Genomic DNA, 27,375 nt, shown 5'->3' with positions numbered 1-27,375 from the left:
TGGTCTGTGTAAGCATAAATGAGCTCTAATACAGGTGCGATAAACAAAATAATTATCATCACACTATTCATATTTCCATCCTTTGCTTGTTTGCAATCTAAAATAAATAGTTGAAAACAGTTACAGGAGCAAACATAATGTCTCACAGTTAGTACATGAATATCTACTTCTAAACTAATTTACCAAAAATCACTAAACTAATTTAATTTTGTACTTTTTTTCCCCTCTAGATCCAGATTCATCTATTGGTTCATTCTTATGCTAGTCAAATTGAGTTTTCAATGTATTTATTTTATACAATAAACTGTGAGATACCTCTTGGTAAATTGCCCACCACTGTGTTGACTGGTAAAGATACATATGTAACCTATGTTCATTCAGTAACTTTGAGACATGTAAAATAGGTTGGCATGCGTGGCGGCAAGTGTTTTATTGTAGGGACGACCATTATCTTGGTTAATGGAACATCTGAAACTTTAGAGGTTAGGTTATTGGGTTAGTGTTGGTTCACATAAAGCATATATGGTCGAGGAACATTGCTGCCTCTGTTGGGGACGGGAGAGATGTCAATATCTTCAGGTTCCATGTTGCATTTCAGGTCAAACATCTGTAAAATAGATGTGAGGAACAGAAAAAGCTCCATGCGTGTAAGACCCTCTCCAATGCAGACTCTCTTACCTGTTGGAGTAATTAAAGAAATAAAAGTGTTTGTGAGGAGTAATACAAGGGTTAATAGGGGGAATTCATATAAAATACGAAACTAGAAGTATACTACAAAGCATTATTCTATATACATCACATCTTAAATAAACTTTGCATTGAATATCACCTATAGAGAAGGGTATAAAAGCTTCATTTTTCTTCAGATTGCCCTGATCATCTAAGAAATGTCCTGGATCAAATTTCAGTGGATCTTTGAAATATTTTTCATTCTTCAGGATGGTGGTCAACATGGGGAACACTGTTGTGCCCTAGAGAACAATAAAACCAATTTTATCTTTAAAAATTAAGAGCACTACTTAAACAATCCCTATGTAGCAAAGTTTCTAAATAACAATTATCTTAAGTAGGTAAGAAGGGGATCTTTATTTGGGACTTTTATGCTAGAATGAAAGAGTTCCCAACATTGCATTCCATAAAAATAAAAGACTATAATAGGGGAACAGAAGCCTTCAGAGAAAGTCTTTAGGACACAAGGGAAGTATGGGCGCTCAGAAACATTAACCAGAAGAGAGCAATTTATAGATGTGCTAAACCTGCATGACCGTGTATGCTGAAAATCATTCTCGGACATCCTCTCTGCTATATAAGGTAACTCATCTTCAGGTTCCTTACCTTTGGAATGTGATAGCCTCTCAGCTTTGTATCCTGGTTGGTTGAGTGTGGGAGCCCAAGAGGTACAATATCTGCAAATCTCTGGATTTCATGAATCACTGCATCCGTGTATGGCATTTTGAGCCTATCCTCAAGTGTTGGACAGCGACTCTGGCCAATCACCTTGTCAATTTCATCATGGATCTTTTCTGGTGGAAGATAAAAAAAAAAACCTCAGTATGTCTTTACAATGACATTCTTTTGCAATAAAATCACATGTGCAAGTTAGATAGATATAAATAGTAATATCTATCTATCTATAACTTGTTGCAAGAGGGGTAAAATAATAAAATATTGCAGCTTTGCCAATGATTTGTGTATTAATTTTTGCTATAATGTGTTTCTTTGTTACACTTTATGTATTGTGTTTTCTTTGTCTGCTGTACTCTAATGTTTGTGCAAGAGATCAGCTGTTCTCTAGCAGATCAATAATTAGACATTTTAGTGGCCCGAGCAAGACAGAACACTGATGCCCCCCATAATTTTGGTGGGGACAACCAGGAGTGGAGGAGCATATGCTGTACAGTCCGTATTGTGGCTATGCAACTTGGCCATAATGTGTTTATTTTCAGCACAAATACAAATCTCATTTAAAGTACACGGTGCTTTGATACCCAAGACACATGCTGCAAATTATTCCCTCTTATCCGCCACCTCACTGCTTTGTGTTCCAGTCTATTTACACTGTACATCTGGTCAAAAGCACATTACTAGCAGCCAAAACCACTGGAATACTGTTTGTGGAACGCAGGTTCCATACTGATCATTAATCCCTGTGACAACAAGCTCACCTGTTCATTAATGTTATTTAAATATTTTGTGAATTTAGATGTGTCGTACATAAAACTTTTGACCACTCGCAGCTAACATTTATTATCATAGGGTTATTAATCCTTAAAACTCCAGCATTTTCAAAGCAGTTAAATGGTTAAGAGGTTGGCATGCAGATGGCAGTTAGAGTAAGCTGTACATTAGCTCAGCTCTTTGCACAGGCTCCCTCTTTTCCTTATCTCACAAATATAAAGCACTGCCTATTTCTGAACACTGTTGGCAAATGTCACAGTAGTGCTAATGATTGACTTCACACCAAAAACCAAGCTGTTTTATGATCTACTGAACTGCCATCTCTGTTCAGCTGTTAGACCCACCGAGCTCAATTGTCCATGCCGCTTTAATATCTATTCAGCTGTCCACTGAGATCAATTGTGATTGCTATTGCCATCTCTGTTTGACTGCTGGACCTTCTGCAGCCAACTGTCAGCATCCCGGTCCTTCCTTGTCCCGTCAGAACTCCAGAAACTGTTTACTCTATTAATCAGAGCCTGGAGGTGGGTAAGTATCCTTCACCTACTTCTTTGCCCTGCACAAATGGATCAATTGTTCCTTCCTTCTCTCTTATTATTATCATTCATCCACTACTCTTGATCAGCCTACATAAACAGAAATAAACCTCACACCCACATTCTTGCATGTTCTCTTTCTCACTGCTCCTTTTCATGGATGCTAGCGATATCTCACCTAACCCAGGGCTTAGTACAATCCCCCTTATATACTCATCGCTCTACCCAAAAACTTTCCATCCACCCTATACTTCCAATCCCACCAATCTTTTCCACATATAACCACTATCCTCTCTTACCTTCTATACGTCTCCCTCAACCACACTCCCAGACCTGGATACACACAAGGTGGTAGAGTATGCATTCTATTTTCTCCGAACTGCACCTTCCAAGTCATACCCTCTGAACTGTCCTATATTCCTTGACACTGCTTATACTAAGTGATTTCAACATTTATATGGATTATCCCACTATCTCTTATGCCACTAAACTTCTATCACTTAGTTCCTCCTTTTGACTCTCCCAGTGAACCTCATCTCCCATCCACTGAGATGGACACTCCAATAACCTTGTCTTCTCCTGCTACTGCTCCATCTATAGCTTCTCTAACTTAGCCTTCCCAATCTCCAACCAAATCCTCCTTTCCTTCAAGCTCACCTTACCTCATGCTCTTTCCCTTGCTCCAAAATCCATACGTACAAAGCAACACCTAATTACTCTTAACCTAATTCACTTTTCATTTTCACAGAAAAAAATACTTTCTCCTATGACTTCTGTGCCAACCTGCATCTCCACCCACTTCCATCCTCATACACCATGATTTTGCAACCTACATCAAATAAAAAATCAACACCATTCGACAAGGTTCCACACACTCCCCGCAATCTACCCACCTTTTCCTACACTCCCATTCCACCCTCAATTAATTATCTCCAGTAACTGAAGATAAAATCCCTGCACTCATCTCAGCAACTTACTCTACAACCTGTGCACTCAACATTATTTACTCCCAACTTCTCCGCTTCCTCTTTTCCACTGCCCAACTTCAGCTCATCACTCAACCTGTTTCTCGCCACTGGCACATTTCCATCCTCCTTTAAACATGCGTTCATCTCACCAATTCTCAAGAAACCATTCCTTAATCCTGCCCCTCTCTCCAATTAACATCCTAATCCTCTTTGCTTCAAAACACTTGAGTGATTTGTGTACAACTGGCTATCTCGCGTTCTTTCCTGTCACTTCATTCTCAACTCCCTGCAATAAGGTTTTCGCCCGAAACATTTCACTGAAGCTGTTCTCACAAAAGTCATCTATGATTTATATACAGCAAAATCTAAATATAATTTCTCCATACTCATCCTCCAGGACCTCTCTCCTGCTTTTGACACTGTTGATCAACCTCTTCTCTTACACACCAGTCATTCTATTGGCCTTTGTGCCACAGTTCTTTCCTGGGTAACTTCCTATATATTGAAATGCACCTAAGTAGTGTATTTCCCTCTGGCATGTGTTCCCTTACACTCCCATTATCTGTTAGGGTCCCACAAGGTTTTATTCTTGGTCGTTTAATTTTCACCCTGTGCACCTATTTTCTTGGGGAACTAATTTGCTAATTCAGCCTCCACTGTACCACATCTACGCTGACGACACAAGTCTATATCTCTTCCTCTCCCTTCTGTACTATCTTGTGTAACCAACTATCTTTTTGCAATCACCACATGTATGTCTCAGTGCTACTTAAAGCTTAACATTAATTCTGTTTAAGACATGTTGAATTCTCTCAGAGTCACCACCTCCCCACAAATCTTCCTCACTGTCTATAACAGCACAATTTCCTGAGTCTCCCAAGCCCTCTGCCATGGTGTCACACTTTACTCTGCATCATTCCTGACATCCGGACTTTCTCCCAGTTTTGTCGATTCCACCTTAGAAACATTGGTAGAATACATCCTTTTCTTACCAAACATGTTCCCAATACTCTTATCCATTCTATTATTCCCAATCTTGACTACTGCAGCCTCCTGCTGCACTCCCGATCGCAATATTAGATCTACCATGGGTCTGCACCTGGTCATATCTATGAAAACCACCTCTCATGCTCACCTACAAGACTTCTCCCGTGCTGCTTCCCTCAGCCTTCAGATATTTAGAAGCTCTCTAAAAACCCAACTCTCCTTATCTCTGTTGCTACTTCTCAAAAGAATGCACAACATAATTGTTCCAATCTCCATTCTGAACCACACTTGTTCCTCTTGTTTTAGCTGTGCCACCCTCTTACACTTAGAATGAAAGCTCTCTCATGAGTAGAGCCCTCCATACCTTGTTTTCATGTCTTAATTTATTTGTCTACCTTGTCTCTGTTTTATGCATGTCCTATTTTCCTTACTGTATGGTGCTGCAGAGCACTGAAGGAAGAATGCTTAAAGGCTTAAGAATAAAATATAAAATTGAGTTCTTATTTTTCAGTGTTGCTTGTGTAGGATAGCCTATTGTATAGGTGCAAACACCTACACAATACACTACGTCTATATATAGAAAAGTTTAATACTTAGTACAGTATTTCATGCATACCTAATACTTTTCTGTCCAGGGAGATCTCTCATATTACAGTAGTTTTTTCAGTATCAGGTTTTCCTCACTGTACAGGACCTACCAGGGTAGTCTATAATTTATAGCCTGTTCTGTTGTAGGTTTAAATTCGTAGTGGTACTATACCTTCTATGGTGAAATGCATTGAACAGTGGCCAATGCTGATGTCTGATGAAGGAGAGAGGTCAAGTGGTATGGGAATGGTATTTAATAAATAGGGACTCCCCACCGCCAGCTCAGCCCTAAATGAATAGCCCACATTATTATGACCTCCACATTCAGTTAATAGCCTCCCAAGCCACACCATCCTTAAATTAGTAAACAGCTCCATTAAATAGTCCCTGCTACCACCATTAAATGATTAGTTCCTGCCATCATCTCTCCAGTTGATAGGCCATGTCCTCACCCACATTACATGAAGAGCCCTCCCATATTTTTTTTTCATTCTGAAATGCACACTGTAGGAGGCAGACTCCTTCATCCACCTCACTTGCTGGCTTGGCGCATGCATGTCAAAATGTGCACTTTCTACTTGTGACTTGCTGCCCCTGGACTTGTTGGTAGGGGAAGGAGGTGGCAGCCCATTGGGAGGGAACCATGGATTGACCCCCATGGCCTAGGCTTGACTACTATTCTCCATCTGACAGGGAGATGAGCAAGTCAAGGCCTTGGGGGTCAGATCTGCATTGGACAGGAGAAAAGAGAATACAGTGGCTGCTCCAGATCGACCACCAAGACGGTTGCATGAGCCGGTGTTGGTTTCTAAGTTAGGGCCAACACCCTTCTAGAACCAAAAAAAGAAAATGGATAAAAAAAGCCATTACAACCATATGGACCCCCCCAGATATCTCCAAGTTTTATGGCATAATGGCAATTACATAACGATTCTGTGTAATGAGCCATAGCTCCTTACTTGCACCACTGATTGTAATTGAGACAAGGGTTTAGGACAGAGATCATAAGCAGCGCATAGTGTTTCACAGTTGAGGAAATAATGTGGCTGTGTTTTCTCCCACCGCGTGCCAGCATCAGACAAAGAAGATAGGAGGTTTCTGCGATAGTCGCCTCTCTCATTACCTGACAGCGCTACAGCTCCTGTAAGTAATGCAGCCTTGCTGTCCAAGCCTTTTTATCTTCTTTCTACTCTAACCTGGTAGAAAACGGCCTATAAAAATAAACAGCAGGAAATAAAAGTCAACCCAACTCTTTGAAAGAGGAGTAGCTGCCTTGTAGTTCACCAGAGGTCCTACTCCCTCTGACACTCAAAACACACTGAAGTTGCAGGGAGGATATGGCCTGCCGGCAGGAAGTTAACAACATGTTCCCTCATACAATCCCATGGTAGCAGTGTCCCCCAGATAGGATGAAAGAGAAAAAATGATGGGTAGCAGATCCTTGCTGGAGCATGATCCATTCAGAGCTACAAACTTAAATTGCAGTACGATAGAAGACTAAAGAAACCAGGCCATGTATATCCAGAGGTTTGTAATATAATGAGTAATTGATCTATCAGTATCCACAAATACCGAAAGAGATTTTAAACGTATATATTCTTATAAAATTCATATTCAGTAGCTTTTGGTTATGACGACTGTAACTCGGGCACAGTTTATTCGGGCATATGAATGAATATCCCCCCCACCCCCATAAATACATTAATATTAAAGAACTAGTAATACTTACTTTTCATGTCAGGATATTTTAGCAGGATGAGTAATGCATATCTCAGTGTGGTGCTAGTGGTCTCTGTCCCAGCAAAAAACAGATTCAATACGGTAACAAACAAATTATCATAATTAAATTCTGTGGTAGGGTTGTCTTTCTCCTGGGGATGGGGGAGAAAAGTTAATTTATTAATTTTCCTAAAGTTTGAGATTACATGCATTTTTTTTTATAACTGTTTAGTAACACATCGGCAACCTCATGCCTGAGGAATGCTTTATTAAAAAGTAAATAACTGAGAAACATGTATAGCTATCCTGCCTTTTTCTTGATTTGGCCACTATAGGCATGCTTCCATTTATGTCTACAATGCATATGCCATTTGACATTGACTAACAAGCCAAAAACATAGAGTTTCCTCTTTAAAATATTATAGAGAAGATAGATATTGAATTAATAAAAAAATGGTGGTGCACATTTTATTATATAATTGAGTACAATCTACAAAACACTCTCCACAATCCTAGCACTGGCATGGGCAAAGCAGCAGAAGTTTTATACCACAATTCTCAGCCTAAGGGGTAGATTTATGAAGGCTCCTAAAAGGAAAACTGGAGGTATTGCCCATAGCAACCAATTCTAAATATCATTTTCTAGAATGTATTAGATAATTGATATCTAGAATCTGAGCAACACCTCTAATTTTTGTTTTAGGAGTGTTAGTAAATCTACCCTTTAATCACTAAAGAAGCAGTTAAAACAGTCTTCATTTATTTGCAAATACTTGTTTATATAACACCCAAGCTTACAAAAGACAAGTTTTTCTAATTAAAAAAAAATTAACACTTTACATCACTCAGAACCCAAATCACATCCCAAAGATTCATATTTCATACAGATGTTCCCAGACCTTACCTGCTCCATCTTTATGAGGAAGCAATCGATTAAATCTCTGGGACAGTTTTCATCTAATGTGCTTTGATGTAATTTGACCTTTTCCATCACATACTCTTTCAGATTGTCAAAATTCTTGAACACCTTGTGGTGAGTACCAGGGATATGCATTAGGAGGTTGGGTGCCAGACCAAAGATCTAAAAATATAACGATTGTTTTCTAGGCATAAGCTTTCTAGAGATGCAAGAAATACATTTTGCTAAACATTTTACAAGGCACAACAAGATAAACCTTTAAAAAACGGCAATTGTTTAGCTGGTTTAAAGTGTGTCGGGCATATCAGTGCCGTATATTAGTACCACACCCATTCTACCGGTGTCTTTCCTGTTTCTAAACTCCAAGTACCACACGTATGATACTATATGCGGTGTTCCTTCATTACTGCACACAAACCATGCTCAAGACCTGTCCCCAGGAGCCATGACCTGCTTGGCAGCTGGCTCTAGTGAAGATCAGCATCACGTTAGATAAGTGGCGTAAATTTGGTCTGGTTTTATATCACATCCTTTGTACTTCTTGATAGTTGGCTCCCTGATCTGGATGCAAGATAGCTGGAAGGAATCACAAGGGCCAGAAATAGATGGTAAAACACCTTATTATAGATAAAAATACAAATATATAAACTAACATTTTTCCAGATATAGAGCACTTTAAGGCTTATTGTAGCCCTAAATCATGTAGAAAACAGGTAACATGCATCCAAGTATGTGTCCTACAAAGTGCATTTTTCTTCCTAAAGAAAAAGATGCAGATGAAAAGAAAACATTATTCTGGTCCGTGTGATTCTTTCCCGCTATCCTGCATCCAGAATGGGGCAAGTTTTCCAAAGAGGCAAAGGACTGTCAACATGTCTAAAGTCTGCTTGAATTAGCACAATTAAAAGTGCATATATTTTATGATTTTATACATCTGCAAAACTTTCTATTTGTTTTTTCTTTGATGTTTTCTCCTGGTGCCTATCCTCAACCATGTTGTCTTGTTCCTTATTTCTATTTTGGAAATAGCAGCTGCAATTAAGGTTCTACTATTTGATTAAGGAAAGCTTCTACTGGACTACTTTTGACAAGAACATGCTACATTCAATTTGATTATCAGTGATTTCATAACACCTTCAGTGTATTTTTGTATAAATAAACTAATAACAAAAATGGTGGAGTTGAAAAATTTTGAGACTTAAAACCAGCAGATTACAAGATTTGATATAAAAAAAACAAAAAACTTGATTGAATAAAATTATTTTAATTATAGCATTATAATTCATTGTTTATAGACTTTAAAATATGATTATAGTATAGCACAATAATGAGAATGATATTCATGTAATTCATGAATACATGATATTCATGTAATACTTAGCAAGAAGTCAACCAAAATTAGATATACATGATAAATTCAAAATTCTTTAAAAACCACTGGCTGAGACTAAAATACATAATTGTTCTGTGGGGAAAAAAAAAACTTCCAAACTTATTGAAGCAAACAATTCATGCCTGTCAAGTAATATAAAAAACCAATTGGTCACCATATAAAAAAAAACCCAAAAAAACATTCTTATTGATAACGATTAATGAAAAATAAGGTGTTTACCTTCTACTGGTAAAAAGGACAAAAAACAACCATCACACTACCATCAGTGGACTCTATCCCAGATTCACTATAGTATATTCTCTAATCTGTCAGAACTAGCTACCAAAAGAAACAATATATGAATAATTCATGACAAAACAATCCTTGTAATTGATATTGAAGTGTATCAAATTTTAAAAAAAAATTGACATATTGATCACAAAAAAATTTCAAATCTATATCTTTATTTAAACCTGTGGAATTACGGCTTGAAAATGGTTGATCCCATATAATTCCCTCTGCACACAGGTCTTTTATATCCATCTCCTCCTCAACTGTGAACTGGAACATGTTCTATCCCTATTCATCTCAATCCAATAGGATTGGAATGATGGACACATTTTAAATATCACCTTGAGACAAAATTTTACTTCTATGCTCTCTGAGTCTTAACTTCCAAGGAAGAATGGTACAACCTACATAGAAAAATCAACAAACACATTAAATTATATACGACATATAGTATATCACAAGTATTAACATGTTGAATTTGAATGTGTGTACCTTGTCTAGGGTTAAAGCTGCTATCAAAACCCCCATCCAAAAGACAGGTTTTCAAATACCTGCCTCTGATTGACAAACTGACAATTTATTGATTAAGGTGCAAAATGAATTTATAACTTACTTATGAGGAAAAAAAAAATTCTTAATTTTAAGGGGGCAAAATTATTGAATTATTATATTAATCTGAAACTATGTAATATCAAATTGTGCAATCAAAACATTATTATTCACCATTAGCAATCACTTAAATTGTGCAACAAATATATAATATTATTAATAATCTTGACATTACATAGTGCCAGAATATAATTCAATAATTTTGCCTCCTTAAAAAAATTTTTTTTTTCCCCCCACATAAGTAAATTATAAATTCATTTTGCACCTTAATCAATAAATAATGATTGCCTCAATAATTTATATATGATTCATGCCTTCTCTTATGTTCTGAATGGCAAAACAGCTCAAACAGCAGCAGTTTGATCAATCTCACCACTCACAACCACCTCTTTCATTTTGGCCACCTGAATGGCTGTTTTGCGGCGGTTTTGAATACCCCAGGTTAGTAAATCTGGTGGCTTGTATGTTCATCATTGTTAAAATCGGGATGGTGATTTGTAAAGTGGTGGTTTTGAAAAATGTCAATTGTAGCCGTTTTAATGGCGGTTTGGGCTTTAGTATATTCATCGGTTTCTAAACCACCGGAAAAATAGTCAAAAAAACTACGGTTTGACCAAACCGCCGTTTGGTAAATCTATTTCCAAAGGTCTAATTAGGTCAGGAGACAAGCACACCTTAATTTAATGAGCCAGGTGTATGGTGACTCATGCTCACCCTCACCACAACTATAGGGGTATGTCAACTTACAGTCATTGACCCATGCTCACCAGAGTTAGAGAGGCAATCCCAATATCCTGAAGACCTCTTGAAGAGTTGCCAGAACCACCCCCTCTACATCATTTATTAAGGAATTATAATAATTTTGTTTATGTAATAACTTTCATATTACGAATTACCTTTAAATGGAAGCAGTGTCAATGGGTTCTCCTGTTACACCATCAGTGGCAACTCTATATGTACGTCATTTTGAGAATATACAATACATCTATTTGGTCCTCATTCTCACACTAAGCATATTCTTAAATAAATGCGATATGCTGATGATATCTAGCTTTTTTTTTTTTAATGGCATGGTTGAAGAATTTCAACAGCTCCATACTTTTTCAGCCAGAAATTACGATATACCATGGCTTGATCCTTTTTCGTACCCACATTATATCATACAGTTTTGTATAAAGACACACTATTGCATTATACATCTTTTCATCTTAAATCGTATGTTACACAATATCCTAAAATCTCAGTTGATAAGAGTTAAACATTTATGTGATGAACCAACGGAGTACTAAATGTCAAGCAACAGTTGGTGGGACATTTTTTGATGAGAGGCTACCCTCCATGCGCAATTCTATAAGTACACAGATTGATTTACCTATTGTTTTGCAACCTACTTCAGATGGCAAAAATATGAATTTTAAAAGTTCTTGTTTATATGCCTCCCCCAGCCATAGTGAACTCTATAACTGGTAACTGATCTGATCCCTCCACCCAGAATGTGGAGCTGCTCAAACATCTGGGTGCAGGTTCCTACTTTCCCTGGTTTTCTATATTTTGTTGTACAAATGCATACAAGTTGTTGAGTAATAATTTCAGTGACAACTGCTAGCTTTTGAAATGTTGTCAGTATATTTGTATATACAACGCACAATTAGCCTTTTTACTTTACAAGTTAATAAAATGAAACCACCAAAGTTCTGGGAAAGCTTACAGGACAAATGAGTAATAGAACTACACTGCACAATATAATGACTTTAGATTTATTGCTGGCAGACAGAGGAGAAGTTTTTGCCCAGATAGAAGAATGCTGTAGTTTCATCCTTGACAACACAGAAGACAGCACAAAGTATAAATTATGAAGAAGAGGAGAAATTGTTAATAGCAAACACTGATAATTGAGGCCTATTTTCTTAGGTTTGTTGGCACTAAAATATTGCAAGGAATACTTATCCTAATTTATGTATTAGTTTACATCTATGTATTTATAAGCATGATGTTAATGAGGTCTCTAATTCAGCGCTGCGGAATCAGTGGCGCTATAGAAATAAATGTTGATGATGGTGATTGCTGCATTGTCTTGCATACAAAATAAAAAACAAAGTGTTAAAATAGTGGAAGATTACATGAAGTAAAATTAAACTAGATATTATTGTCAATGTACAAAGATGTAGACACAGATCTGTGATAAATAAAAGCATCAGTAATTTCAAGAATATTTATTACTCAAAATCAATAAATTTCCATTACACCTTTAAAATGAGATGATTATCAGCGCTTCACTTAAAATTGGAAAACCGGTCTAAAAATGTCGACTTCTTTTGAACTCTTGTTTACAAGCTGTTCTTGTTTTACCTACCTGAGCCCAAGGTGAGGTCACAATTCGGAAAGACTCTTGCATGAGTTCCAACTTGGAGAGAAATTCCTTATCTTCATAGTCAAAACGTTCACCAAAGACAATAGAACAGATAACATTGGAGACCGCCAGGCTTAGGAGGAAGGTGGGATCAAATGGGACCCCTGAAATTAAAGTAATATTATTGTCTGAGTGCATGGTTGAATGGTACAAAAGTTAGAAAGAAAAGTAAAATATCAGGGGCTAATTTAGAGTATGATGAATTCATGGGCCAAATATACACGTGAATGAGGTTTGCAAAAATCACATACGTGGTTATGTGGAGCAGCATGTATCTTAGGTTACGTACAACTCAAAATTGTGTGTCAGAATGCACCCACAGCAAGATATTTAGAGGTGTCATGATGTGATGAGTGAATAAAATTGGAACTCTACACCTCATAATAAAATAGTATTGGGGATGCCGTCCTCTGGGGTGGACGGTTGCACTTCAGCCAGAAAATCACACAAATCCAGTGTTTCAGGTTAATAGCCTCAGCCAGTTTTATTCACCAGCTTGCAAACAGAACAAAAACATAAACAAAAATCCTAGCTGTCTGGCTACTAACTAATATAGTAGAATAACCTCTCTAGAGGGAGATGTCTGGTGTTCCTCACTTAAACCAAACAAGTGGAGCTCACCGACCAAATTGCAGTTTCACTCAGGAGACATCCGACCTCCTAATCAGAAAATTAGATACCCAATGCTCAGAGCTGCAGCCGTTTACAGGCAGCCCACAGGTGCAACTCCTAATTATACTGCTCTGAAACCTGCACTGGGAAGCTTTTCTCACACCTAAATAATCTCACCGATGCCAGTGCACACAAGGCAATAGGCCTGGGACAAACATCTCTGTCATCCCGCACCAATCCAGTGACTGTCACAACATGCATCCTATATTAACATACAATATTTACAAATGTGGGAAATGGTTATTAAGCTTTAGGAGAAAGTGACTTTCTCTTGTTTTTCTTTTATCCGGCATTCTTCAAGGACTCAGTAAGGCTTAGGGTAGGCTACAAACTCTGGAAATGTACATGACCCACCTACACCGATTTGGATCCCACCTATACAGTGCACAAACTTAAGAATGTGCAGTATTTCTTCAACTGACCTCTTCTCTTCTGGAATTCCTCTGCCAGACACTTGGCCTCCTCTAGAACTCGAGCCTCCAAACTTTTTTTCCCCATTCCAAAATTCCTTAAGGTACTGAGGGAGAACCGTCTCATCTGCTTCCATCGTTCCCCATTACTGAATATAACACCTGTATGTGGAGAAATGAATGAAAGTTAGTAACACTCTATTGTATCTATTTGCTCCATTACCTACTCCTGCGAATCATACCTTGAATGACAACCCACTCTTACCATTTTTGAAGATATATAAAACCTATCAGCATGTAAAAAAGGGAACACCATTTCAAATAACAGGTATTAGCAACCCACTACAACTACTTTCCTCATTCAAGATATATAGGGCTATAAAAAAAAAAAAAAAAAAAAACCACACCAATCATCTAAACAAACAAGGCATATAGCCATTCCAACCATATTTTATTTGCTCTACCACAAAATAATAGCATACAAACACATAAAAATCCTTTTATAGATACTCAATAAATCCCAGAGAACTCAGAAGCATTTACAGGCTTCTGTAAAAATAAAATAAAGACAAGAAATATTTTTAATTTAAAAGGGTCTATGTGTGTCCCTTTTGGTTTTAGACTTGTGATTATTTTTTATATACTTATCATGAGAATATTATGTTTATTGCTATTAATATTGTGGCTATAACCGTTTATGATTTGCAGCATTTTAATTTGACTCAACTTGTTTATTTTTCATATCAGACCAATTTTCTTGGTTCTTGCTCTATCAAGCTTTTTCATAAATCTACACCACAGTTATCTCACCATATCCCTTGAAAGCCATCTCTGCAATAGCCAGTTTCCCACGATCATTGAACACCTCTCCATTGTCTACAAAAGCCTCTTTCACCACGTCATACCCATTTAATACCACCACCGGATTCTGTCCCAGATGCACCATGGAAACAGGGCCATACCGGGATCCGAGCTGAGGAAACAAACAGCAGAATCTGAGTAGGTTTAAGAATCCCCAGACCACGAACCAGGACAGAAATAATTTGGGAAAATCAGGTCATATTTTAGGCCAAATAACTGGACTACAGCTGAGAACTAACTATAGAAAATAGAATCTTTTTAAACAAATAACATTTTACTTTATTGGACATGTTTATCCAACTTTTAATGCTGTCACAAACGCCCATCCTGCCTCAGATATAGCAATCTGAAACAACTGGCCGTAACTGGGGTCACCTTAGTCACTTTCCAATAAATACACCTTTTCTGCCACCACAAAGGTTTTACTATGGAGTCCTTGCATTCACCAAACCACTAATTAATGTTTCACACTTTAATCACATACATATGTAGCCTGAGCCTCACATGGCTTCGTAAATTCACAAAGAATCCCGGAGAATATTCTAGATTAAATGTATTTAATCGAAAAATGTTTCCAAGGCTTAAGTACAAAACAGTTAATAACAAGACATACAAAGAAAGTTGCACAAATAAAGTAAGTTTTAGAAATAAAAGTCACTAACTTACTAGTTTAAGACTTGGCATGAGAGGAGTACACTTTGGGAAAAATGGCACACTCCAACCAAGGTAGGTCTCCCCAGAGTGAACCACATTTACTGGGTAAGGCAGCCGATTTAAATATTCCTCACACTGTTCTCACCCCCACCTTTGGAAATTAATTTTCCCAATGTCAAAGCAGACTGATTTCCAGAATGACACAGGGCTTTCGAAAGGAGTTATCTATTCCTGCGATGTATACGCCCAGGTATTTCAAAGGATAGGGTTTCTCACCTTTGCTCTGTCTGACTGGTCAGACTGTTTACACAAACTCTATTACGTCTCAGAGAAGTTATCTGTCTGCCCTGGTTGCTTTCAAAAGACTCTTGCCACTTGCACAGGTCATCAACTCATGTCATTCAGCAAAGCACACTTGTTACATACAAAATACACATGGGCATCCATGAATATTCAGGGAAAAGTAATAATCAGTGATTAGGTGCAATACAGTATCGCCACAAATGCTTTTTGGCAAAATTACGTGTGTTGCTTGACTAATCGATTCTCTCAGAGTTTATACATATGACATCACAGTGAAGCTAAAGTGCACTACAATACTACATGATTAATCCTAAATTATGGTTTAGATTAATAATGAGTGAGATGACATTTATACTGTCTATCTTTTTAGTACATTGGACAAAGTGCGCCTAGAAATGCGCATCTCAGGTGAAGTGCACCTGTAAGGCACAACATGCACCCCATTAAAAGTAGGACTGATGTCCAAAAGCTCAATCAAATCTAGTGAAAAGTTCAAGTCCTATTGTAAACTGAAAATACCTGTGTGTTTGCTCACGCCATGATTTCTTGCAGAATCACCAATGTTAGCACGGCATAGATTTAAAAGTTTCAGGTATAGATAGTAGTGCTCAAGCAAATAGTTTCAAAACCTTTCAACAATTCTCTCTCCTTAAATCAAAGAAAGGAACCTTTCCCTGTTTAATCTGTAATCCAAGGCAAATAATTTCCCACCCTAGAAGAACCTGTCACAGTGCTGGTTACTTCCAAAAGAGAACCACTCACTATAGTAGCTATCACAGACACATCATCACAGACCAAGCCTCTTAGTCCTAAGAGGAAGGCTCATGAGCGAAAATCCTCACAGAAACATTATAAAATTAATGTTATTTTAAACATGTTTGACACCATATGTGGTTTTACGTTAAGTTTTACTGTGTGTCGGTAAAACTTTTAGGAGTCTAAAAGAATTTCTGAACATAAAACAGTTGCCCGCAATACATCTATGTCATGAAACCAAGAGGAGATACTGTATATAGCCCGTTTACCAGTGGTTAGCGCTACTGAGCAAAGAGGTGCGGCATCTACAACACCCCCGGGATTCCCCAGGGACCCCCGCAAGGAGGTATGGACTTCGCTGCTCGGGATATGCAGATCGTGGCCCTCTAAGTCAGTCACTAGAAAAACAGGTTGGTGATAGAAGCGTAGTAAGACAATCCTATATCAAGCCGAGCTGGAATGCAATGCTGAATCAGACAGCAGAGAGTGGTCTGGAAGGCCAAAGGTCAGAGCCGGTCAGGAAGCATAGACAAAAATCAGAATCCAGAGGGAGAAGTCTGGAGCCAAGTCAAGGTCACAACAGGGAAGTCAAGCCAACTGGAACAGGGGCAGAACACAGATACTGGAACTGATAGAAATGCTGGAGCTAGGGTGTACCGAATACTCTTGCACTATAATGGTGACAGAGTCCTCCTTACATAAGGTTCCCAAGTAGAGATCCAGTGCTCAGTGACATCTCTGACTGCCACCATGGACAGGGGAATCACATCCCATTGCCTAGCAATGATGCGCGGGGGTTCCTGGGATGGTAGGCGATGGGATGTGCCAGGCCTAAAAGAAAGTAGTGACCATTCTTGCACAGAAGGGAGAGTGCAGGTACGGCACTTGATAATCTAGTAACACACCAGTCTCACAACACTTCAGAATAACTGACAATATGGTTAGCCGATCGGGAGTATTTTTTTACATTGTTCAGCCAATCACAAATAAGAGACCACTCTTGATTGTTTGCCTGGCTATTAAGCAGCCAGGCTTACCTAAACTTAATTCACTCATGTTGCATTGGCAAACCCAGGGGGATTTTCTAGTGCCTGGAAAGCCCCCTCTCAGCCCGGGGAACTGTATGCTTAAGGTAGCGGGACCAGCAACTTTGCAGCTTGTGTGCAGAACGTTTTTGTCTGCACTGTTCACAGCCATCTTTCCCCTGCTGTGTTTGTCCCCACCCCTCTCTCTCTCACTGCCTGCATGCCTTCATGTGTGCAGCACACAAGACACAGTACTCGTGAAGAGGGTAAGTTTGTGAATGTGTGTGTGTGTGTGTGTGGGGGGGGGGGGGTTCTTGAGTGCTTTTAATGAAAATGGGGGGATTTAATGTATAAGTACAATAGTTCCTTTGTAAACATAACATTGGAATATAAGTGTAGGGAAGGGGGGGGGGAAGGGATTTTAATGCAAGTGCAGTGATGGGGATGGGGTGTGAAATATTAATTTCATAGTAGGTTGAGAGTGGGAGCTTTTAATTTATTGATGGGGGTGAAGTTTGGGGATATTTACTTTAATATTGTGTATTATGGTGGATCTATTAGGGATAGGATAATGGGACTATTCATTTAATGCTGGGTGGTTTGGGTGCTATTAATTGAAAGTAGAGCTGAGTTTGGGGAAAAGGAGAGCTATTTCTTAAAAGTAAATGCTAATTGATTGATGTTTGGGAAGAAATCGGAATATTTATTAAATGTAAATACTATTAACTTAATGTTGGGGTTGTTTGGGGGGAAATTAATCTTTTTATCCAAGGTGAATGACATTCATTTACTCTCCGGGTTGGTTGCTGGGAGTCCTAATTACTAAACGTGGGTGCTTTTGATTTAATATTGGGCTGCTTTTGAGGATGGAGGCCTAGTGTGTTCACTCATTGCTGGGATTTCTGTATCATGTACCTATCCTTTTTCCAAACAGCGACTTTGTCCTGACTTTAGGGACAGTTGGGAGGTATGTCCCGCTTCGTGTATATGATGGGGATAGGAAGAGTTCAGCCAAGCACTGTATAAAATTATAGCTACGACCCCATGCATGCTGGTCCGGCCCACTGGAAACCCCTCTCTACAAATTCTGCGTTTGCCTGTGTGTTGGGTGCTCCTTGGGAGTGCTTTTTATTTTTTATATATTTCCCTTAAGGATTACCGTCTCCCCATTGGATTTTAGTTAAGCATTACTTAGTGATGTATAGACAAATGGTTTTATGTATATATGCATGCAAAAAACTGCACACAACTATACAAACAAATCCGGCGCTAAGCTATTACATAAACAAAAAAAACAGTATATTTAGTTTTCTCGCGGCTGTTATAAAGAACCTTGCTTAAGTCCCTATAAACGTTACAAGAAGAAAAGGTAGATGTTAAACAGTGCTGTTCATAACTGTAAAGGTATTAATATTAATAATATTTATATGTCCTTTCAATGAAGAAAATCTAGGCATAAAACAATACTCTGATAACAAATGAGATCCGGTATGACACAGCAACAGGAATTATGGAAGAGGATGGTTCTTCTTATTAATATACTGTATTTATTACACAAAACATATTTTCAACAAAAACAACCATAAAATACTAAATATACAATAAACTAAATGAAAAACTTGAATACTGTGATAATCTTGTTCAACTCAGTCCTTATAGCTTATAATGAATAAAATGTAAAAGTATCACAATGCGCTTGATCTTCAGCTGATGGTAATGTGCATGCAATTAAGGACTCTGTTAATTTGATTATTGATTTTTGTATTTTAGTTTTTGTGTTTAAAACTAACAAAAAAAGTTGAAGATGATGGATATTGTTAGGACCACACTCTAAAATTAGGATACAAAAAACGTCCCCAAGTAATTACTTGTGTAAATATATTGAAAATGGAATCGATCCTGTATAAATTAATCCTCTGTTCACATACAGCAGACTGATAAAAAGGCTTTTGATAACAGTCATAAGGCAAATATAAATAGTCTTTCAAAACTTTTATGACAGACCAGAAATGAGGCTAAGCAATAAGAAAAGTTTGGCAGAACAAGGGTATTCCTCGCTAAGCGCAAGCCAGGTGCATGTGTGTTCCCGTGGGAGGGCTAGCAAATTTTAGCCCGGGGTGAAAGACTTGACTCGACGGCCCATTAGGAACATTTTAAAGGAACAAAAATGCAGACGGACCAGTGACCCAGCCCAAGGTAGCCCACTATGGGACCAGCCAGGGGGGCAGATGCCCCCCAGCGCAACCTGCCCATGGTTGGGCCATATTTTATGGTCCCATGCAAAATCAGGGACCATGATATATTTTTCCAGCAGAAGATTATTAATATGGGATAAAGGGTTGAAAGTGCACTTTTTAGGGATATTACCAGAGGCACAGAGAAGGGGAGGTACAAAGTACAGGAGCCCAGACCTCCACTGGCAGCAGCCAAGTATGCATTCAATTAATACATTTTTCTCAATTTTTTTTTAACATCCGCCGGAGCGCTCATGAAGTGGGCAGTTGATAGTTGCTCCCATTCCCAAGACAGTGCGTTTCCAAGGAGCTCTAAATCTCACGAGACTAAGAGCTTCCCTGCTTATTCTACAGGAAGTTTTCACTCTGATAGATGTTAACAGTACCAGCACAGGTAAGTACAGTGGGCTGGGGGGGTGTGATGTGTCTGCGGAGGAGGTAGCGTGATGGGGCAGGGAACGGTGTGATAAATGTAATTTTTTATTACAATGTATTATATACTGCATGATCTGTGTTATGCACTGTGTCTACTTACTGCTCTGTTTTCTGTATTTCATGTACCTATTAAGGATGAGCGGGCTCGGATTCCACTAATCCGAGCCCACCCGAACAGTACGGATCCGAGCACTGTTCGGCTACTTCCGCCTGGCAAAAAGATCCGAAACGGGGCTATGACATCCAAGCCTCGCGTCAGATCTCGCGAGACTCGGATGTCATAAATTGTCAGCTTGCGGCCTCCATCTTCATTTTGCCTGACATCAGGGAAGAGGGAGGTTGCAGGGTAGTGGTGCTCCTGCGTGATCAGTCCAGTGGTGCTTTATGCTTGTGTCCAGTGCTCTGTCCTTGCTGAGTCCAGTGGTGCTTTTGTCCTGTGCTCTATCCTGCTGAGTCCAGTGGTGCTTTGGCCAGTGTCTGTCCTGCTGAGTCCAGTGGTGCTTTAGTCCTGTGCTTTGTTGTGCTAAGTCCATATTAATTTTATAATTATTAAAAACTCCTAAAAAAAAATATTAAAAAATAATTTAAAAAAAAAAAAAAAGGTATAAAAAAAAATTCTAGAGCAATATATTATTGCAGTCCTGAAATATTAGTACTGCAATACCTACGTTCACTGTTCTTGCAGTCCAGAATTATTAGTACTGCTAAATTTACATACGTTCACTGTTCTTGCAGTACTGCAATCTATATTACTACGTTCACTGTTCCTGCAGTCCAAAAAAATAGGAACTGCAATCTATATTACTACGTTCACTGTTTCAGCAGTCCCAAAGTGTGTGTGGTTTAGGGGTACGCTCTCTTGTGCTGCATATAATGGACTACAAAAATTTGGAGGATAAAGTAGGGAAAGATCAAGACCCACTTCCTCCTAATGCTGAAGCTGCTGCCACTAGTCATGACATAGACGATGAAATGCCATCAACGTCGTCTGCCAAGGGCGATGCCCAATCTCCTAGTAGAGGGCATGTAAAATCTAAAAAGCCAAAGTTCACTACAATTAGTAAAAAAAGAAAATTCAAATCATTTGAGGAGAAACGTAAACTTGCCAATATGCCATTTACGACACGGAGTGGCAAGGAACAGCTTAGGCCCTGGCCCGTGTTCATGACTAGTGGTTCAGCTTCACCCAAGGATCTAAGCCCTCCTCCTCCCCACCCCTCTAAAAAATTTGAGACTTAAGTTGTCATCAACAACACAGCAAACAACGCTGCCTTCTAGAGAGATGTCATCACAAATTCCCAAGGCGAGTCCAAGTGTGTTGGTGGTTGCGAAGCCTGACTTTCCCATCACTGTACGGGAAGAGGTGGCTCCTTCCACCATTTGCAGCATGCCCTCTGCATATGCTGGAAGGATCACCCACAGTCCAGTTACAGATTTGGCTAATGAAGGTGTGAATGTTGTACACCGGGAGGAGGATATTGATGTAGCTGGCGCTGAGGAGGAACTTGACGAGGAGGATGCTGATGTGGTTATTTAAGTGAGGCACCAGGGGGGGAAACAGTTGTTGTCCATGGGATGAAAAAGCCCATCGTCATGCCTGGTCAGAAGACCAAAAAATCCACCTCTTCTGTCTGGAGTTATTTTTATCCCAATCCGGACAACAAATGTATGGCCATACGTAGCTTATGTAAAGCTCAAATAAGCAGGGGTAAGGATCTTGGCCACCTAGGGACATCCTCCCTTATACGTCACCTGAAGAACCTTCATAATTCTGTGTTTAGTTCAGGAACTGTGGCTAGGACCGTCAGCAGTCCAGGGACACCTAAATTCCTTGGTCCTGTTGGATACACACCACCAACACCCTCCTCGTCAACTTCCTCCACGATCTCCATCAGATTTAGTCCTGCAGGCCATGTCACCAGCCAGACTGAGTCCTCTTCAATCTGGGATTCATCCGAGGAATCCTGCAGCGGTACGCCTACTACTGCCGCTGCTGCTGTTGCTGCTGGTAGTCGATCATCTTCCCAGAGGGGAAATCGCAAGAACGCTACGTCTTTCACCAAACAGTTGACCGTCCAACAGTCGTTTGCCATGAGCACAAAGTACGACAGTAGTCACCCTATTTCAAAGCGGATAACTACAGCTGTAACAGCTATGTTGGTGTTAGATGTGTGTCCGGTGTCCGCCATCAGTGGAGTGGGATTTAGAAGGTTGATGGAGGTATTGTGTGTCCGGTACCAAATTCCGTCGAGATTCCACTTCAGTAGGCAGGTGATACCCAGGATGTACAGAAAAGTACGAAAAAGTGTCCTCAGTGCTCTGAAAAATGCAGTTGTACCCACTGTCCACTTAACCACCGACATGTGGACAAGTGGTTCAGAGCAAAGGAAAGGACTACATGACTGTGACAGCCCACTGGGTAGATGCATCGCCTTCCGCAGCAGCAGCTGCATCAGTAGCAGCATCTTCACAACAGCTGCTCGTTTCACGGCAGGCAACGTTGTGTATCACCGGTTTTAATAAGAGGCACAATGCTGACAACCTCTTAGAGAAACTGAGGGAAATAATATCGCAGTGGCTTACCCCACTTAGACTCTCCTGGGGATTTGTGGTGTCAGACAATGCAAGTAACATTGTGCGGGCATTACATATGAGCAATTTCCAGCACGTCCCATGTTTTGCCCACACAGTTAATTTGGTGGTGCAGCATTACCTGAAGAGTGACAGGGGTGTGCAGGAGATGCTTGCGGTGGCCCGCAAAATTGCTGGACACTTTTGGCATTCTGCCAGTGCCTACCGCAGACTCAAGCAACATCAAAAAAGGCTGAACCTGCCCTGCCATCACCTCAAACAGGAGGTTGTGACGCGCTGGAACTCCACCCTCTATATGCTGCAGAGGATGGAGGAGCAGCAAAAGGCCATTCAAGCCTACACAGCCACCTACGACATAGGAAAAAGAGTGGGGATGCGCCTTAGTCAAGCGCATTGGAGATGGATTTCCGTGTTGTGCAAGGTTCTCCAGCTGTTTGAACTTTCCACACGAGAAGTCAGTTCCAACACTGCCAGCTTGAGACAGGTGATTTCCCTGATCAGGCTGCTGCAGAAGGAGCTGGAGAAAGTGAGGGAGGAGCTGTTAAAGCATTGCGATTACACCAAGCATGTAGCTCTTGTGGATGAAGCCCTTCGCACTCTTTGCCCGGATCCGAGGGTGGTCACTCTTTTAAAGTCAGAGGAATACATTCTGGCCACCGTGCTGGATCCTCGGTTTAAAGCGTTTGTTGTGTCTCTGTTTCCGGCGGACACAAGTCTACAGAGGTGCAAAGACCTGCTGGTCAGGAGATTGTCCTCTGAAGAGGACCGTGACATGCCAACAGCTCCTCCATTTTCTTCAACACCTGTGGCTGCGAGGAAAAAGCTCAGTTTTCCTAAAAGACCCGCTGGCGGGGATACTGAGAACATCTGGTCCAGACTGAAGGACCTGCCAACCATTGCAGACATGTCTACTGTCGCTGCATTGGATGCTGTCACAAAATCAGAACCAAAACCTTTCGTGGGGTGTTTTGGCAAAACAAATCAGAACCCAAAACCTCAAGCTAATCAGAACCGAAAACCCAAAACACCAAAAGTGCCCAGTGCACACCCTTAGTACCTATACCAGAATCAGTGCCAGGCTGTGAAAGCTGCAATAACAGGTAGGTGACACAGTTTTAATATATAATATGTCATGACCAAAAAGAGACAGCCACGCCCATGTTGACCACGCCCCTATCACTATGTGATGTCACAGCTGCCTCAGAGCCCTCATTCTACTCATCTATGGAAGGGTGACACAAAAAGTTGCAGTACCAGGGCCCCAAATTCCTCTTGGCAGCCCTGGGTATATCCTTATATATCCCCACCCCCTCCCCCACATATGCACTATGTATCAGTGACAGGCCCATTTAAAGGCTGTGCTATATCTCGTTCCAATCAGATATTTCAGATGCCTAGTGCAAGTTAAGAAAAGCAACTATCTGATTGGTTGCTGTGGCTTAGTATGGGATTGTGCTATGTCTAGGTTATATTGATTAAAAGAAACTAATTGTAAAAAAAGAGAAGGGGCATGGGGGCAATCTATTTAACCTTTCAGTATCTTTACAAAAATAAGGCAGTGTACAACCTTTCTGGAGAGCTGCTGTGTACCCAAAAATAAATCATTACCTTCTGGCTGTGTACACATAACATCAAATTACACACACCTGCCAAATTAGCATCTTTTCACAATTTGATAAATGTCTGTTTCTGCATTTATTTCCTATTTATTTTCCAAATAAAACATCCTGGATTAATTAACCAAGAAGCTAAAGGTGTATGTTGACATAAGTTATAAAACAACAGTGCAGGTCTTTAGGATAGGAAATAGGTGGATCAAGTGATCAGTTAGGGCAATATCAGAGGTTTACTTTTCATACGCCATCAATTTCTGACTCAATTCAGTTTAGAACGCCACAGTTTCTTGGTCTGAAAAGGTTACATTACTGACCTATTCTAAACAAAGGGAAAGTATAACTGACCTGCACAAACTCATTCACTATGTTCTTGAAATCAATCTGCAGGATGTTCCCCAGGAGAGGGAGGGGATATGGACCAGGAGGGGTCCCAAGTTTTCTTCTCTTTCTCATCCAAAGAGTCACCAAGACGGTTATGGTAAAAATCAGAAGTAAGGTCCCAATCCCAGCCATCTCCATATCTGTTGTGTGACTGAGACAATCTGAGCCTCGATCTAGACTTTGACTTGCATGCAATTAAATGTGATTATGCACACATTCCACGTTTCAGAATCAGCACTTGTGTGTTTCAGCTGGTTAGGAAGCCTCCTCCCCCACATGGATCTGGCAACAATTCAGCTTCTTGTTTTTATAAACCTCAGATTATATAGTTATATAACTGGTTTTTTATACAGAAATCACAGGGGGTTTTTTATGGAATGGAAAAATACTATACAGAAGCTGCATGTGGCAGATACTTTTTACAGAAAAAAACTTTATAAAATAAACTATTGTCATTAAAGCCTTTTAAATTCGCTTTGACTTTAGATGAACAAAAAATAATATACTGGTAGAAACAAATTTCCTGGCAAGCTTCCGTTTTCCTTTGCCTCATTTTCGACATTACCTGCAGCATTCAGAAGTGTAAACACTATCTGGTCTATTTACTAAGCTGTGATAAGTAAAAAATCGAGAAAAAAAAGCTGTTTTCTCCAGTGAATGGCCATCCCAGCTGTTCTTTTAATTTATCAAGGTTTTAAAGCAGGAGAAATCAGAGATCTCTCCTGCATTAACCTCTCTAATGCTGGTTATTACAGTTCCCATAGACTTTTAAGGGGACTGAAATCTGACCCAAGTGTAACAAGTGGTGAAAAACCTTGTTAATAAAGTCCTAAGGACTCCAGCGCCGCCGCAGAAGTCTCTTTTCGCCCAGCATCGCGTCCCATCGCATTGCACATGTTTGACCTTTAGCAGTGCATGTGCAGTAGACACTGGGGTCAGATCCTCCATCACCTGCAGTTTTAGGCCGCCCAGTGAAGGTGGTTTTAGATGGGGGAGTTTAGTTAATCAAACTGCTGCCCACTGAGCACCATTGTTAAATAGACCCCTTTCTGCAATACAATGGGGCTCTATAAGAATGATTAGTAAGTTCACTATGATGAATGGAAGCTTTAAGATGTGTTTGTGAATATACTTCTAATACTCAGCTAAAATTTGGACAGAATACCTTTTGTTTAAGAGCACTTTAATGCAATACTTCTTTTACAAGTGATTCTTCTTTATTCCATCCTCCTTTTACATTATGCTAATATATATTCCATTACATATATTAATAAATATTCCAATACTTGTTAAAACTCCAGCTTTGGCCCATGTTGTAAGTGATAGCTGCAGAGTAATAAGTGTGAGCCAGCGAGAGGTAAGAGAAGGAGTCTTTAGGATGTACCAGTGAGAAAAAGACAGAGTTCTGAGAAGGAGACTCTGAAACCTAACAAGTGTCAGAGGGAAGCTGGAGAAACTGCTGAGAATAGTTATCAGAGGACGGGGGCGCTTTTAGTCTGACTTATCAGTGAGTAGAATGTGCAGGACCGTGGTTGTCTGCACTATGAGACTTTCATAGCAGAGCATATCCAGTGGGTCAGAATGCCCTGCAGTGTAGTAAGATCAGGGTTAGGTCACAGATTCTGATATTACTGGAGCTGGAGAGAGAGAGAAAAACAGAGTGACCATACCAACCAGTGAGAGTGTCCGCTGTTTTACAATCATGTGATGTGAAGTTACTGTGATTAATGAATTCAAATACAGTGGAGGAGGAAAAGATGTGATAAAGTGACCCTTTATGTATCATAGAGATGTTCTGGTGCACATTCAATTGTCAAATATAATTGTCTACGATTTCAGGGAGTGAACGGGGTGGGGATTGTTTGTGCGCCCGTACTCGATGCACAAAGTGGGCGAGCCAAACTAAAGCAAATGCAGCCACATTGGAATGAAGCTCTGCGTGTGGGAAACTTTCTTGTTTTTCTGCCCAATCTCTTGCACCAGCTAAGAGGCTAGTCTGAGTCCTGAGTCAGTATCGTATGCAGCTATAACATGTGTCTGCGATCAGGAGCAACTGTAAAAATTTATTTTATGTACAGTAGACATTAAGGACATCCTAACCCTAATGTTTTTCAATGGAAATTATATAGAATTTTTTTTTTATATATACAATTTCCATTTCTAATCATGAGTGACTATATTATTGACAGGTAACATTAATTGATTAATATTTTTTTTTCTGTGCATTCTTTTGAGATTTCATATTCCACTTACATATTGTCCGCATCCTGCAGTGTCTGGTCTAGTACAGCAGAGTGAACCTACACTTATGGTCATCACCACACATATCTTGAAATCCTTTTCTTACTGACTCCGGGAGTATGCAGAGCAGATTTACATGCCGTTGAGAACAACTGCACCATGCGCTCACCTGCTCATGAGTGATCTTATAAAGGTTGTAGTCGAGGGAAGAAGTTGCATATTGAGTAACGAAAATTCATGTTCTAGCACTATTGAATGTGAAGGTAACAGGATTGTGAGATAAATTGAATATGAGGAGTTAAACTGACTGCAAAGTCAAAGGTGACACCAAAGCAGCGGGCTTGGGAGACTTAGAGAATGGTGGGGTTCTTGATGGCTCTCTAATGAGCAGGACCTCCATACCCTTTGTTTTCATGTCTGCATTTATTTTGTCTGCCTTGTATGTCCTTGTGTTATGTATGTCCTGCTTTCTCTACTGTACAGTGCTGCAGAGCACTGTGGTGCCTTATAAATCTACAAGAATAATAATAATAATGGCAAGTGATGGGGGCGGCGGTAGATCTGCAAGGAGGGACATAGACACGTTGAGCTTTAGTTAGCATCCATGTAAAAATATCA

The 27,375-nt window shown here is 39.7% G+C and overlaps 1 protein-coding gene across 1 annotated transcript; it reads right to left on the bottom strand.

Moving 5' to 3' along the window:
* Window positions 1–400: 400 nt before the first annotated feature.
* On the bottom strand, window positions 401–24,710 carry LOC142102248 (cytochrome P450 2C23-like). Its single transcript, XM_075186983.1, has 9 exons — window positions 24,481–24,710; window positions 14,470–14,632; window positions 13,672–13,821; window positions 12,521–12,681; window positions 7,881–8,057; window positions 6,987–7,128; window positions 1,336–1,523; window positions 830–971; window positions 401–678 (listed from the first exon to the last, which is right to left on the bottom strand). The coding sequence occupies exons 1-9, from the start codon at window positions 24,652–24,654 to the stop codon at window positions 497–499; spliced, it is 1,479 nt and encodes a 492-aa protein (XP_075043084.1). The 5' UTR covers window positions 24,655–24,710; the 3' UTR covers window positions 401–496.
* Between the last annotated feature and the right edge of the window lie 2,665 nt (window positions 24,711–27,375).

Source organism: Mixophyes fleayi, chromosome 9 (genome assembly GCF_038048845.1).
Source record: "Mixophyes fleayi isolate aMixFle1 chromosome 9, aMixFle1.hap1, whole genome shotgun sequence".
NCBI lineage: Eukaryota > Metazoa > Chordata > Amphibia > Anura > Limnodynastidae > Mixophyes > Mixophyes fleayi.
The sequence above is the reverse complement of the archived record's forward strand: the minus strand, read 5'-3'. Positions and strand labels throughout refer to the sequence as shown.

What these genes read in the sequence shown, in the direction of transcription:
- LOC142102248 (XM_075186983.1), bottom strand. Translation starts at nt 24,654, where the DNA reads ATGGAGATGGCTGGGATTGGGACCTTACTTCTGATTTTTACCATAACC. An exon ending in GATGGCTTTCAAGGGATATG is followed by an intron (nt 13,822 to 14,469) that starts GTGAGATAACTG and finishes CTCCACATACAG; the next exon opens with GTGTTATATTCAGTAATGGG. An exon ending in AAAATATCCTGACATGAAAA is followed by an intron (nt 1,524 to 6,986) that starts GTAAGTATTACT and finishes ATCTTCCACCAG; the next exon opens with AAAAGATCCATGATGAAATT.